This window comes from Protomyctophum parallelum, assembly GCF_964188405.1.
Source record: "Protomyctophum parallelum genome assembly, chromosome: 1".
In the NCBI taxonomy this organism is placed as follows: Eukaryota; Metazoa; Chordata; class Actinopteri; order Myctophiformes; family Myctophidae; genus Protomyctophum; species Protomyctophum parallelum.
The window spans coordinates 90,130,604-90,142,386 of record NC_139697.1 but is presented as its reverse complement, the minus strand read 5'-3'; the positions used below and the strand labels follow the sequence as shown (position 1 = coordinate 90,142,386).

General features: G+C 43.3%; 3 protein-coding genes across 3 annotated transcripts; 1 reads left to right on the top strand and 2 right to left on the bottom strand.

Moving 5' to 3' along the window:
* Positions 1-217: 217 nt before the first annotated feature.
* LOC310855451 (centrosomal protein 43-like) lies at positions 218-1,546 on the bottom strand (the record flags this gene model as incomplete). Its single annotated transcript, XM_083760469.1, has 1 exon — positions 218-1,546. One exon carries the CDS (start codon positions 1,544-1,546, stop codon positions 218-220), a length of 1,329 nt encoding a protein of 442 aa, XP_083616595.1.
* Positions 1,547-1,947: 401 nt separating this feature from the next.
* LOC310872496 (26S proteasome non-ATPase regulatory subunit 8-like) lies at positions 1,948-2,751 on the bottom strand (the record flags this gene model as incomplete). Its single annotated transcript, XM_083784406.1, has 1 exon — positions 1,948-2,751. The coding sequence occupies one exon, from the start codon at positions 2,749-2,751 to the stop codon at positions 1,948-1,950; it is 804 nt and encodes a 267-aa protein (XP_083640532.1).
* Positions 2,752-4,837: 2,086 nt separating this feature from the next.
* On the top strand, positions 4,838-9,338 carry alkbh4 (alkB homolog 4, lysine demthylase). The gene is made up of 4 exons (XM_083765480.1): positions 4,838-4,952; positions 6,323-6,517; positions 6,981-7,251; positions 8,636-9,338. The coding sequence occupies exons 1-4, from the start codon at positions 4,839-4,841 to the stop codon at positions 8,920-8,922; spliced, it is 867 nt and encodes a 288-aa protein (XP_083621606.1). The 5' UTR covers position 4,838; the 3' UTR covers positions 8,923-9,338.
* Positions 9,339-11,783: the final 2,445 nt, after the last annotated feature.

Below are 11,783 nucleotides of genomic sequence, written 5' to 3'. Positions count from 1 at the left end.
CGGGGACCTCCAGGGGTCCCCAGATACGTTTTTGAAGGAACCAGATAGACCCTTAAAAAAGAACAATCAATCAGTCTGTCTGTCTATGTAAGAAAATAACAATCACTTGTGATACAATGTTTACCTCTGTGCAAGAGAAGTGAGAACATACAGTACAGTAGCCTTTTACATGTGCAAAATGTCAACCACAATAAGCCCAGCAGAGCAGACATGGAATTCACTTAGCTGTTTGCCCACTATTGGTAGCATGCTTCTCAAATACACTCAAGTCCTGGGTGGTTTCATCAAACTTGTTGCTGATGTCAATTCCCTCTACGGACGCCTCCGTTATCGCTTTTCCTATACTTAGCTCACTAAATCTAGAGAGGTGTGAACTGCTGTTAAAATCATCGTCATATTCACCTAAGCCCAGATAGCCACTTTTATCCTTCTTGACAATTGTGTCTCTTGTTCCTCTGTCTCTGGAGATGGAAGTTCCATTCCTGCAGGATTGCATGTCCCGGTGGTCTCTCTGCGGGGTGGGGTCCCACTGGGAGCCCCCGGGGCTGTCTCTAGTCCTGGACGACTCCACCCTCCAGCCGTGGGCTTTCTGTGGTTTGGGGAGCGGGTCGTCAATGAAGAAGTCTCCTTCGTCACCACCTTCCTCCACGCCCAGGCCTCGTGCCCTGCTCAGGAGGACGGAGGAGGAACTTTGGCCGTTTCCAGGAGCTTTGCTGGGCCTGCCAGGGCCCGTGCCAACATCACCTATAACCCCGGAACCCGAGGTAATACTGGGGTCAACACGGACAAGCTCCACCCTCTTACTGGTCATCTTCTCTTCAAAGCCTCTGGAGGGACGGGTCGCCTCGCTGACGTCACCCATAACCACAGTCCCACACTGAGTAAAAAGTCGTTTGTACAAGCCCAAGAACTCCTGGAAGTCTGTCTTCTGTAAGGCTTGGTCTGTGGTCTTTAGCTCATCACTGATGAACCTCTTCAACATGTTCTTATTAAAATGAGGGAAGAGATCCCTGAAGACACGTCTGAGATCTTCTGTCAGCACGGATCCACACCTGTCCTTGTCATAATGGTCAAACTTCTTCCTGGCGTCAGCGATTTTCTTTGGGGACAGTTCCTTTGGAATGTGTGTCAATTTGCCTCCCTCCTTTTCTGGGTGTCTTGCTGACTTGGCCAGTAGCTCCAGCAGCAGGGGAGAGTTCTTGTTTACGTCCGACTCGGACAGACCCAGCTCACAACACACCTGTGCACGACTATGCAGCCCATTCGCAGAGTTGACTTCAGGCTGGAACACGGCCAGGGTGCAGTCCAAGTTAAACACCTGGAGAAAGTCTAGAACTAGACTGGCAACCAATCGACCATCTTTGCTACTGAGGCATCTCTTCAGGTTTTTGTTGACAAGTGGTGTTTTGTTTACCAGTTTATCCTGCTCCTCTTCTATGGCCAGAAACACAGCAGCACGCATCTCTGCCTTCAGTTTGTTGAGGATTCCGTTGTTTTCCAGGTTGTGGATCAACAGATCCCGTAGTTCTGTCTCGGTAGCGGACATGCTGACAGCTTGCTGGTACAATAATGACATTAACAAGGAATTCCATATTTGGGTGTTCAGTATATTGTCATTCATTATAGTGATGACAATGATGTACAATGATGACATTATCAGGGAACCATATTTGTCGTCCCATATTTGGATGACATGGTACATTGGCTCTTTTTTACCACAATAACTAGTAACTACTTACTGTAATTGAACCGTGCTGAGGTTGTGGATTTGTTTACATACTGTACACATACGTCTAGTTTTTAGATAGTTATCAGAACCTAATTTTGGCCGTACTCAGGCGGTGATACTAACCCTGAGTTCAAGTTTAACATTTTCTAAAATAACAAACATTGCAGATCTACAAGTTCACACACGTGTTATAAATGGATATATTTACACTGCACAGACTACACAATCATTTCCAGCTCTCGTGCATATTCCATGACCTGCTGTGCCATCTCTTTGGAGGCCATGGTCACCTTCTCTGTTCTCTGCTGCTGAGTGGTGTAGGTGTAATATCCGTCTGGGCGCCGAGTCCAACCTCTGTTCCTGGCGTACTCGCTCATCTTCTCTGGAGAGTTGAAGAACAGTACGTGCGTGGCTTCGTTGAACTGGATCTGCTCATATGCCTTCTCTAGGCAAGAAGCAATGGCGTCGCGAGTCGTGTCCAGCAGGATATCTATGAAGAACGTGGTATACCTCACTGTCTCAGCAGGGATATTCCCTTTGGCGAGAAACACCTTGTTGTAGCTCCCCTCCATGAGATACTGCTCTAAAGACACCGGGTGTTTGATGTAGTCATTGGTGGTGATGGCCGTTGCACTCAGCTTCTCCAGCTCTGTGTGGAACTCGGACAGATGGTTCTGTGACAGCAGGAAGAGGAGGTTCAGGCCCAACAACTGGTACATGTATGCCGATTCGGACAGCACGTCATTGTAATCAAAGTAGTAATTCTTGAGCTGGTCCACGTATCTCTTAAATGAAGGAATGTCCTTCTTGAGGATGCCCCACAACACTCCGATCTCCAGAACATCACGGGCTATGAGGAGCTCCTTCTCAGAGCGCTTGGCCACAGTGGGCAGAAAATCTAATTCCAACAGGGAAATCTTGAGTTGACTTAAAAGCTCTCCACATTTTCTGAGGTTGGGGTCTTCCTTCCTCCATTCTGCTTTCAGCGATTCATACAACCCCTCTGTCTCTTTCAATGGCATAGTGATAATTGTTTCGGATTTCCTCTTCCCTCCTGAACACATAGACGTAGATATCCGCCTTGTCTTTTCACTTCGGTCTTCTCTGCTCTTCTGTTCTTTTCTGTGCTGACTATTTCTTTCTACTGCTTTCTTTCTTCTTGTGGACATCTAAAAATACTTATAGGCATTTTATGTAGACTGACCAGAGGTCTGGTCTGACATCACACAGAAACACAACGTGTTGCCATTGTGCCCTGAATTTGGCATTAATTGTGTGCCAAGGTTATTAAAGTTAACCAAAACTAACAAAATGAAAAATATTTACTTAACTGAAATAAAAATAAAAATCACACCCGTGTGAAGTGCTCTTATCATCGTACATCATCATGCATCATCGCATACTGGCCAATCAAAATGCCTGTTACCACAAATTTACGTCATATTGACCTCATTTCTCCATTCAGGCAAATATTGAGACGTGTGGGGACAAGATTTGGCGGACATTTGACCTAATTTCTCCTTTCATTGTCAAAAGTTGAGACGTAGAAGGTCCTGGGTTTGATTCCCGCTTGGGGCGCTGTGGGTGCTGGCGGCGTGTTTCCTCCTCCGCGTCATCAGTGCCCATACCCAAAAGAGCCTTTCTGTGTGGAGTTTGCATGTTCTCCCCGTGTCCCCTAGGGTAGGTACCCTCACAAAAACATGCAGTAATCCTGGTCTCTAAACTGCCTCCCCCTGGCCAGCCGGGGCGCCTGATGGAGGGGAAAGGAACTGGTTGGAATAACGTGTTCCTTCCACGCGCTACATCCATGCAGGGAAACTCCCCCCTGTCAGGTGTAAAGGAGCAACTTGGACACTCAAGCATGAAGGAAGCATGAGTTAAGTCTGTGGCTCTCCCCAGGTTGGCGGAGGGTGTGTAGGATCACATTAGATGATTGACACAGGGGTGAAAAATGGGTTACAAAATCGTGGGATAAAAAATATATTAAAAAAGTTGAGACGTGTGGGGTCAAAAGCTGTATGCCCCTCAAAAATCACACCCGGGCCCAAAGACCTGCGCTCTTCTGATTAGCCGGGCCCAAAAACCTTCCCTCTTCTGATTAGCCGGGCCCAAAAACCTGCCCTCTTCTGATTAGCCGGGCCCAAAAACCTGCCCTCTTCTGATTAGCCGGGCCCAAAAACCTGCCCTCTTCTGATTAGCCGGGCCCTTAACCTGCCCTCTTCTTATTGGCCGGCCCCCAAAACCTGCCCTCTTCTGATTGTCCGGGCCCTAAACCTGCCCTCTTCTGATTGGCCGGGCCCTATGACCTCATTTCTCCTTTCATTGAACTGAATTTATGTTATTGGTTAGCCGATTTGCTCGTCCACATATGACATAAATTTCCCCTTCCCTCCCTTGTCAATGGCATTTAATGTTTGTGTTGCCACAAATGTATGACCTAATTTCTCCTTTCATTGTCAATGGCAAATATGAGACGTGTGGGGACAAAAGCTGTAGGCCTATATAAGAGAGCTAGCCCCTCAAAAATTAGGCTTTACATTAAAACAAAAATCACACCTGCGTGAAGTGAGGGTGCTCTTATCATCGTACTGTACATCATCATGCATCATCTCATACTGACATTTACGTCATATATGTGATAATGTGACCTAATTTCTCCTTTCATTGTCGATGTGGGGACAAGATCACGTAAATTGTCCCTTCATTGTGAATATGGCATTTAATGTTTGTGTTGCGGACATTTTGTGGGTACAAAATAAGAGGCTAGTGCCCCTCAATAACTAACATAAACTGTATTGTGTGTTCACAAAACTGAATAAAACAAACTAAAATCATGGTCATCTTTTAAAAATAGCACATCCTCCATCTCCGTCTACAATCTCTCTCTCTCTCTCTCTCTCTCTCTCTCTCTCTAATTACACGGTACACCATGGGGAGGATCAGCTATCTCACATTGAACCTGCAACATTTAAAAAAAAACTTTTAAAATAAAGGCAAAACAGTGACATCACCCTGACATCACAGGTCAGTGCATCACACAGTGCTCAAAGCGGAACCTATGTGCACGGATTGCAATTTAGGTGAGTCCATTTGGCTGGTGCACATTAATATGTCCACAGACAACAACGGTGGGATCGCAAAATGCGGCTGCAAGGGTGTCAGAAGTTGTCTTTTCTGTGAACATTTGAAGGGAAATGGACCCATCAGTGAGAATGCAGCAACGGTAAGAGCGCTTCCACACATGTTGAGCCGAAAAAGTACAAGGCAAGCTGAGCTCACCATGCGAAATTCACCCGATGAGCTGACAGCTAGCTAGTAGGAGTCGACTCGTAGGATATGGATAACGTCTAGCCCAAACCTTCTCCACATATCTGTTAAGAATGATTTAAGACTGATCTCTTGTTTTATTATATACAACACGCTATATAATGTTATTATTTTAGGTATCATCAGTCAGAGACCATTATCTTAGTCACTTTCACTTATTATAGTTGCTATTACATTTATATATCAGAAGGTGGCGCTCGTCCGCTCGAGTCAAAGTAATGATAATCCTAGCCTTGAATTAAAACGGTAATCATTCATAATTGATTGAAATATTTATTAACAGTTTGCAGAATTACAGTACATTTCAAGCACAGCTCAATACAAGGACTGTTAACTGAGTGGACGACCCAATAAAGCATTACACTTGTTTACAAGAGGGTCCACCTTGTTCAATTCATCAATGATAATATGACAGTGACTAGAGGCTATGATAATCCCTAGTTTGACAGGCTGACCAGCCTTCAAATCTCTCCCTAAAAGGTAAAGTTGCCCTACAACGTTTTTTATTTCAAGGAACCCCAATTTATTTGACACCTATTTGATCCAAATTGTAATTACACTATTCTGTCTTTATTTAACTCTGAGACTGTACAAATGGAGCCGTAAGTAACTTAACCCATTAAAACTGGAAGCATGTGTTATTTCAGATGTTTTGCGTTGCGAACTTGCGATATACTATAAAAATATAAAAATCACACCAGTGAGAAGTGAGAGGCACTCTTATCGACCTCGTACATCATCTAAAAAAATATATATACTTCCTCATGAATTAATTTGTCAACTTATGTTATTATTGTTTAACCATTATACAATGTTAAAAACAATATTCAATGTATTTAATGTTAATATAATTATATATATATATATATCCCCCGAGCTACCTGCAGCTGTATATAGGAGGGCTAGTGCCCCTCAAAAAGGCGAAAGCCACAAAAAAAAGCAGATGTATACAAGCTCACGTTATGTCACTTGATATTTGATATTTCTGATTTAAGTGTGAAAACTACTGATTTAGAAGGCACTTGGGGTCTTTATGGGTTAAGGTCCCATTTGACAGACAGGACAGACAATGGTCTTTTGCTATAAAACTGCAGAGATCCACACCATCTCTGCAGCAACATACTCTCACTGTATGTTCAAGTGATGTTCAAGCCGTAATAACATGTTAATTCTTGTGGTTATATTAAAGTTGGGTCAAAATGATGCTGCTACTTTTGCTAAAAGGGAGGTTTATGGCAGATCTTGACTTCACGGTTGTTTGTCCAGGTTGTTCATCATTTCCGCTATGATCCTCTACTGGGACTAGCTGTGCGTGAACTTGAAGACGGCAGTCCTGTGTCTTTCCCCTTTCCTGGTGTCTTTTTGCGGGAAAACTTTATATCTGAAAAGGAGGAGGAGGAGTTGATAAAGAACGTGGACCAAGATGTCTGGAACAAGTCTCAGTCTGGCAGACAGAAACAGGTCTTGTGAAATACTGTCTGTGTCTATTATCCGTTATGTGTGTGTTGGCATTGCTTGTTTCACAGGATTGTTAAAAAAACGTATATATTCACAGCCCAAAATGTGGCCATAATGGATGTATATCGTTGCTAACGTTGGGCAGAAATCTTGTATTTTCCATATTTCAAGTTTTTCAAATTCATGCCCTGGGAAGGCCTACATAACGATGTTGCACAAACCACAATAGTAATCTTAGTATTCAGTTGTCTAACTTGTCTGGGTTCTCTAAAATATACCAATGAAAAGAATTAACAAAGGTTTGTGACTAAATGACTAGATTGGAACCATTGGAACACAGGATATTTTTCCCATTTCCAGAAAACAAACGGCTTTGGACACATGACAGCCAGCGACCATATCACAAGCCCACAGTGTACTGTAATTGCAAAGGCATGAAGCCTTTTATTTTTGTATGTCATGGCAGGACTTTGGTCCAAAGGTGAACTTCAAAAAGCACAAAGTGCGATTGGGCGTCTTCTGTGGGCTGCCCGCCGCCAGCCGTCCCCTGGTAGAAAGGATGCTCACAGAGCCTGTCCTGGAAGGCTTCCAGCCGGTGGAGCAGTGCAACCTGGACTACCGTCCCCAACGAGGCTCCGCCATCGACCCACACCTGGACGACTCCTGGCTGTGGGGCGAGCGGCTGGTCACCATCAACATGTTATCGGACACCACGCTCACCATGTCCATTGACACAGGTTAGGCCGGCCGCAACTGTCCATAATTAGTCATTAGTTCTATCGATTACTTTTTCCGAATGACAGAGGAGCGTGTTTTTCTTTGATAATTTGTATTTTTATAAGCCTTTTTCTAATACTTTGTTATACAATAGTGTTGCACAATAGTAGCAGATCTACAGTAAAAACAATCGCACATCATCATACATTCATCATACATCACACGATGCAAGTTGGATCGTGTCGTCAGATATTATGTCTTTGTCCTTTTATGCCCATATATGGAGTTCTTTGTCAGGCATGCCCAAATAGGGAGTCTATGCAGACGTCGGAAAGATGTCGGAACAGGCCAGCTCCATATTGACACTGGGCAGGGGCCCTGTCCAGAGCTTTTCGGGCGGTTCTGAACAACCGTGGGTCTGACCAACTCGACACCGGGCACTGCACGCCCTGTGGGGGTGTGGAACACGTCTGTCGAATTTGAAGTCGATGGGGCGAATGGTTCTCGAGTTATGTGGACTACAGACGTACACACACACACACACACACACACACACACAGTCTTGGGGCATTGTTTGACGTAATCTTCAAAAGCCATGCATTGGAAAAGGATTGAAAGAAAAAGGGAAATTATATTTTTCCACAAAATATTTATTTTTCTTTTAATTAAAATAGATTTTTGAGCGGCACTAGCCCCTCCTATGCCCAGCGTGTGTTTGTGTGTACCACATTTGTGATGATTTGATTGGCTGAGCACGGAATGTGATGTATGATGATGTATGACGATATGAGCGCCCCTCACTTCACAGTTCACACAAGGTTGATTCAAAAAAGAAAAAAATCTTAGTTCTATTCAGCTTTTGTGCCCCAGACGTCTTTAGAATTACACCCATAGGAGGCCCATGATGTCTTAAGGTCTTTTTTGAGGGGCGAGAAATTTGGTCAAATATGACGTAAATTTGTGGCAACAGGTAAGGGGCATTCTGATTGGCCAGTATGAGATGACGCATGATGATAAGAGCGCCCCTCACTTCACACGGGTGTGATTTTTAATGATATAAAAACGCATTGTTAAAATGTATTTTTTGACGGGCCGTTGCTAGGGAGCGCCTTGTTCAGTGTTCTCTGACTTGTTTGGTGCATGCGCGTAGCCGCTCACTTCCTTGTTTACGGCCCGACAAAACGGTTTCTTTTCTCTGAATCTACGTCGCTCTCCATGGTTTTGACCAGAACGGTAATGTTCTGTCCTCATTTCTGAATCAAGCATCTCGTTTGGAATATTAACGCTTCTAAATAGAGATCAGGTGAGGTAGTACTGGAACATTATACCTACCGGGTGGGGGGGGGGGAGAATGGAAGAATTCCTGGGCACAAAAAGTGTTAATTGTTGCTCCCTTAAAAACAGGTCTCGTGGAACTGGGTCAAGGAGAAGTGGGACTTGCAGAAGCGGAGGAAGTCCTTGTGGCCGTGCATCTCCCTCGTAGGTCTCTGGTGGTGCTTTTTGGCGAGGCTCGCCACAAATGGAAACACGCCATCCTCAGGAAGGACATTCATGCACGCAGAGTGTGCAGCACCTTCAGAGAGCTGTCTGCAGAGTTCCTGCCCGGAGGAAAGCAGTCGGAGCTGGGAGCGCAACTCTTGGACATTGCTCTGACTTTCCAGGGGACTACCAAATCGTTCCGCCACAGTTAGACGTTTATTTTTTTCTATTCTGTTTAAAGGTGCAGTCACTTGGGTCCCTATCTTGCCTTACCCCTTATGCCTAAACCTTTAGAAGCATTTTTGAGAGGCGCTAGCCGCTTTTTTGCACAGCTTTTTGTGTGAGTGTGTGTGTGTGTGTGTGTAGCACGGAATGTGATGATTTTATTGGCTGAGCCATGTGATGATGTATGATAAGAGCGCCCCACCCTTCACACGCACCCTTTTTTTTAAACATTTTAAAATAACGAAAATAGCTGATCGACTTCGACCTGTTGATCGGCTATTTGAGACTATGGCCCGGTTTCTCAAAGGACACATGGTGTAAGAGGTACACCATGTAGCACATGCTCAGATGCCCTCTAGGCTGAGCACAGAAGCCTGTGAACATAGACATTCCGTGCATAGATTTGCCACTAAATATTATATATATATATATATATATATATATATATATATGAGTAAAGAGAGCCTACTGTCCAGCAGTCCAAATATGATTACATTAAATTTCAGAATGGTGGACCTACCATTGCGTGCCACATCTGCACGTAATGTCTATGTTCACAGGCTTCTGTGTGTAGCCTAGAGGGCATCTGAGCATGTGCTACACCATACCTCTTACACCATGTGTCCTTTGGGAAACCGGGCCAATGTAATATCCTCAGAGTATAGACTTTGCTGGTAAACGATTGACATCATACTGTAGGTGCTCTAAAACAAACATTGAAGATAGGGCCCTAGGTGACTATGTGCTCAAATAATTGTACCCCAACCAGATTAAAACACCAGGCTAAAATAGATAAAAAATATAGATTTTTAAAGTTCAGAGAAATTGTCCAAAGAGCCGATCTACAATCTGATGCCTTGTGATGTTGTAGATCTGTAGATTTCTGCTATTTTCCCAGTATGGGTTCTTGAAAAAATGGTTACCTCGCCTCGACTCCAGTCTAGGCCGAGAACAAAGCTGCTTTGATTCAGAGGCATTGAGATGAATTACAAATACACGCCGCGCACACTAGCACTTGGAGCAGGAGTTATCAAATAGATTTGACCTGAGGCCAAATTCTCACATAAATACTCTATGGACCTGGCCGTGCCACAAATTCTGCACATAGGCCTACTCACTAAATCACAGTGTTGTGATTTAAAAATGAGTCACTTCACCTGGTCAAGCAATATGCAGAAATGTGTTAAATAGATGTTACCTTTTTAAAGGAGAATTCTGTGATTTGGGTGATTTGGAAAAAAAACCCGGTCCGCCAACAAAACAAAAAGTGATATTTGAATTAAGTGAAATCACTGAATATATACCTTTAAACATTTCTGACCAATCAAAGCTACAATATCATAAACTCCAGGCAATTACAAAAATCATATACTGTGTCTTTATAATAAGAATATAATTTATTTGTAATTTGCGTCTACAGTATGCATAAACATGTAAACAAATTAAACGAGTAGTATTTGTTTTTAAGATGCATACTGCATATTATGTGAATTATATGCATGTGCGATCAGTTGTGCACTGATGAAATACAAATGGAACTATGATAGTGTAATTGCCAGTTTCTCCTGAAATACAGGTACCCGCTTCAGTTGGGTGACCACAAGCCCTGTACTTTGCGGGGCATGAGGACTAAATCCCAGTTAGCCTTTATTGCCATACATATAAAACATGTTAGGAATTGGTTTCTGTGAACAGCAGAGTACAGTTACAGAATGCAGTTACCACAGCTCCCATGGACGGAACTATATTGGATTGGAATTAACAATTTGAGGTATAACATAGACATGGTGCACAAGTTTACATAACCTTGGATTGTGCAGTTAGAAGGTTGTGAATGTGTACAGTAAGTAATATATCAGTCTTTATTCTGATAATAATTGCTATTGTGTTTGTTCAATAACGGGGGGGGGTGCATGATTTGCATGCTGGGTACCGTGCAGTTTCAAAGAGAACATATAGAAAGAGAATAAAATCCGCACTCAGTCGTATAGTAAGAGTCTTGTTTAATAATGGAGATGATCAGACAACGCGTTTCGGCGCGCAGGCCTTCATCAGTGTCAGAATTTACAAAGTTCTGACACTGATGAAGGCCTGCGCGCCGAAACGCATTTGTCTGGTTTGACTGCTGCTGCGGATCATCTCCTTATCTTAAACCACGACCTACTATCTAGATTCTAGATCGCTTTTTTAAAGTAACCTTTTCTAGTAGCCTTTTTAACTACACGTAATAAAACAAAGCATTTAGCAGGATCTTATCCAGAGTCACTTACTGTAGGGTCTAGTGTGAGATTGGAATGAGCAGAGTAAGCATCAAATAAAATAAAAGGTAAATAATTACATATATAGTATATCGACTAATAGAGAACAATGTAAAGTGCATTAAATAATCGAGGATAAACAATGAACATACAGCAGCAGTTTACAGCTATCTAGGCCTGTTTTCTCAACTAGCTGCATCTCTGCTAGCTCCGTTTGGGGACTCACTCTATGCTCTTAGCTCCGAGAAGAGGTTAACCCTTTTCGCAGTATCGTTTCCAAAAAGTAAAGGTATTTCTGGGTATCTACAGATGATAAACTTAGGACAGGCACGTAACATATTTAGACAGGGGTGAAACAACCACTTACAAAGCTTATGAAGTCAGCCAATACCACAGATGGCTCAACCCCCGTCTACCGATGCAGGGATATCCTGATACGGAACCTCTTCTCTGAGCTAAGAGAGTACCCTAGAGTGAGGTTCCAAACGGTGCTACATCTCTGCAAGACCTCATTCTATAAGCCATATATATCTCCAAAACTAGTGGGTCAAGCCAGACTGCACAACCAATATGTCAATTTGAAGCTGTGA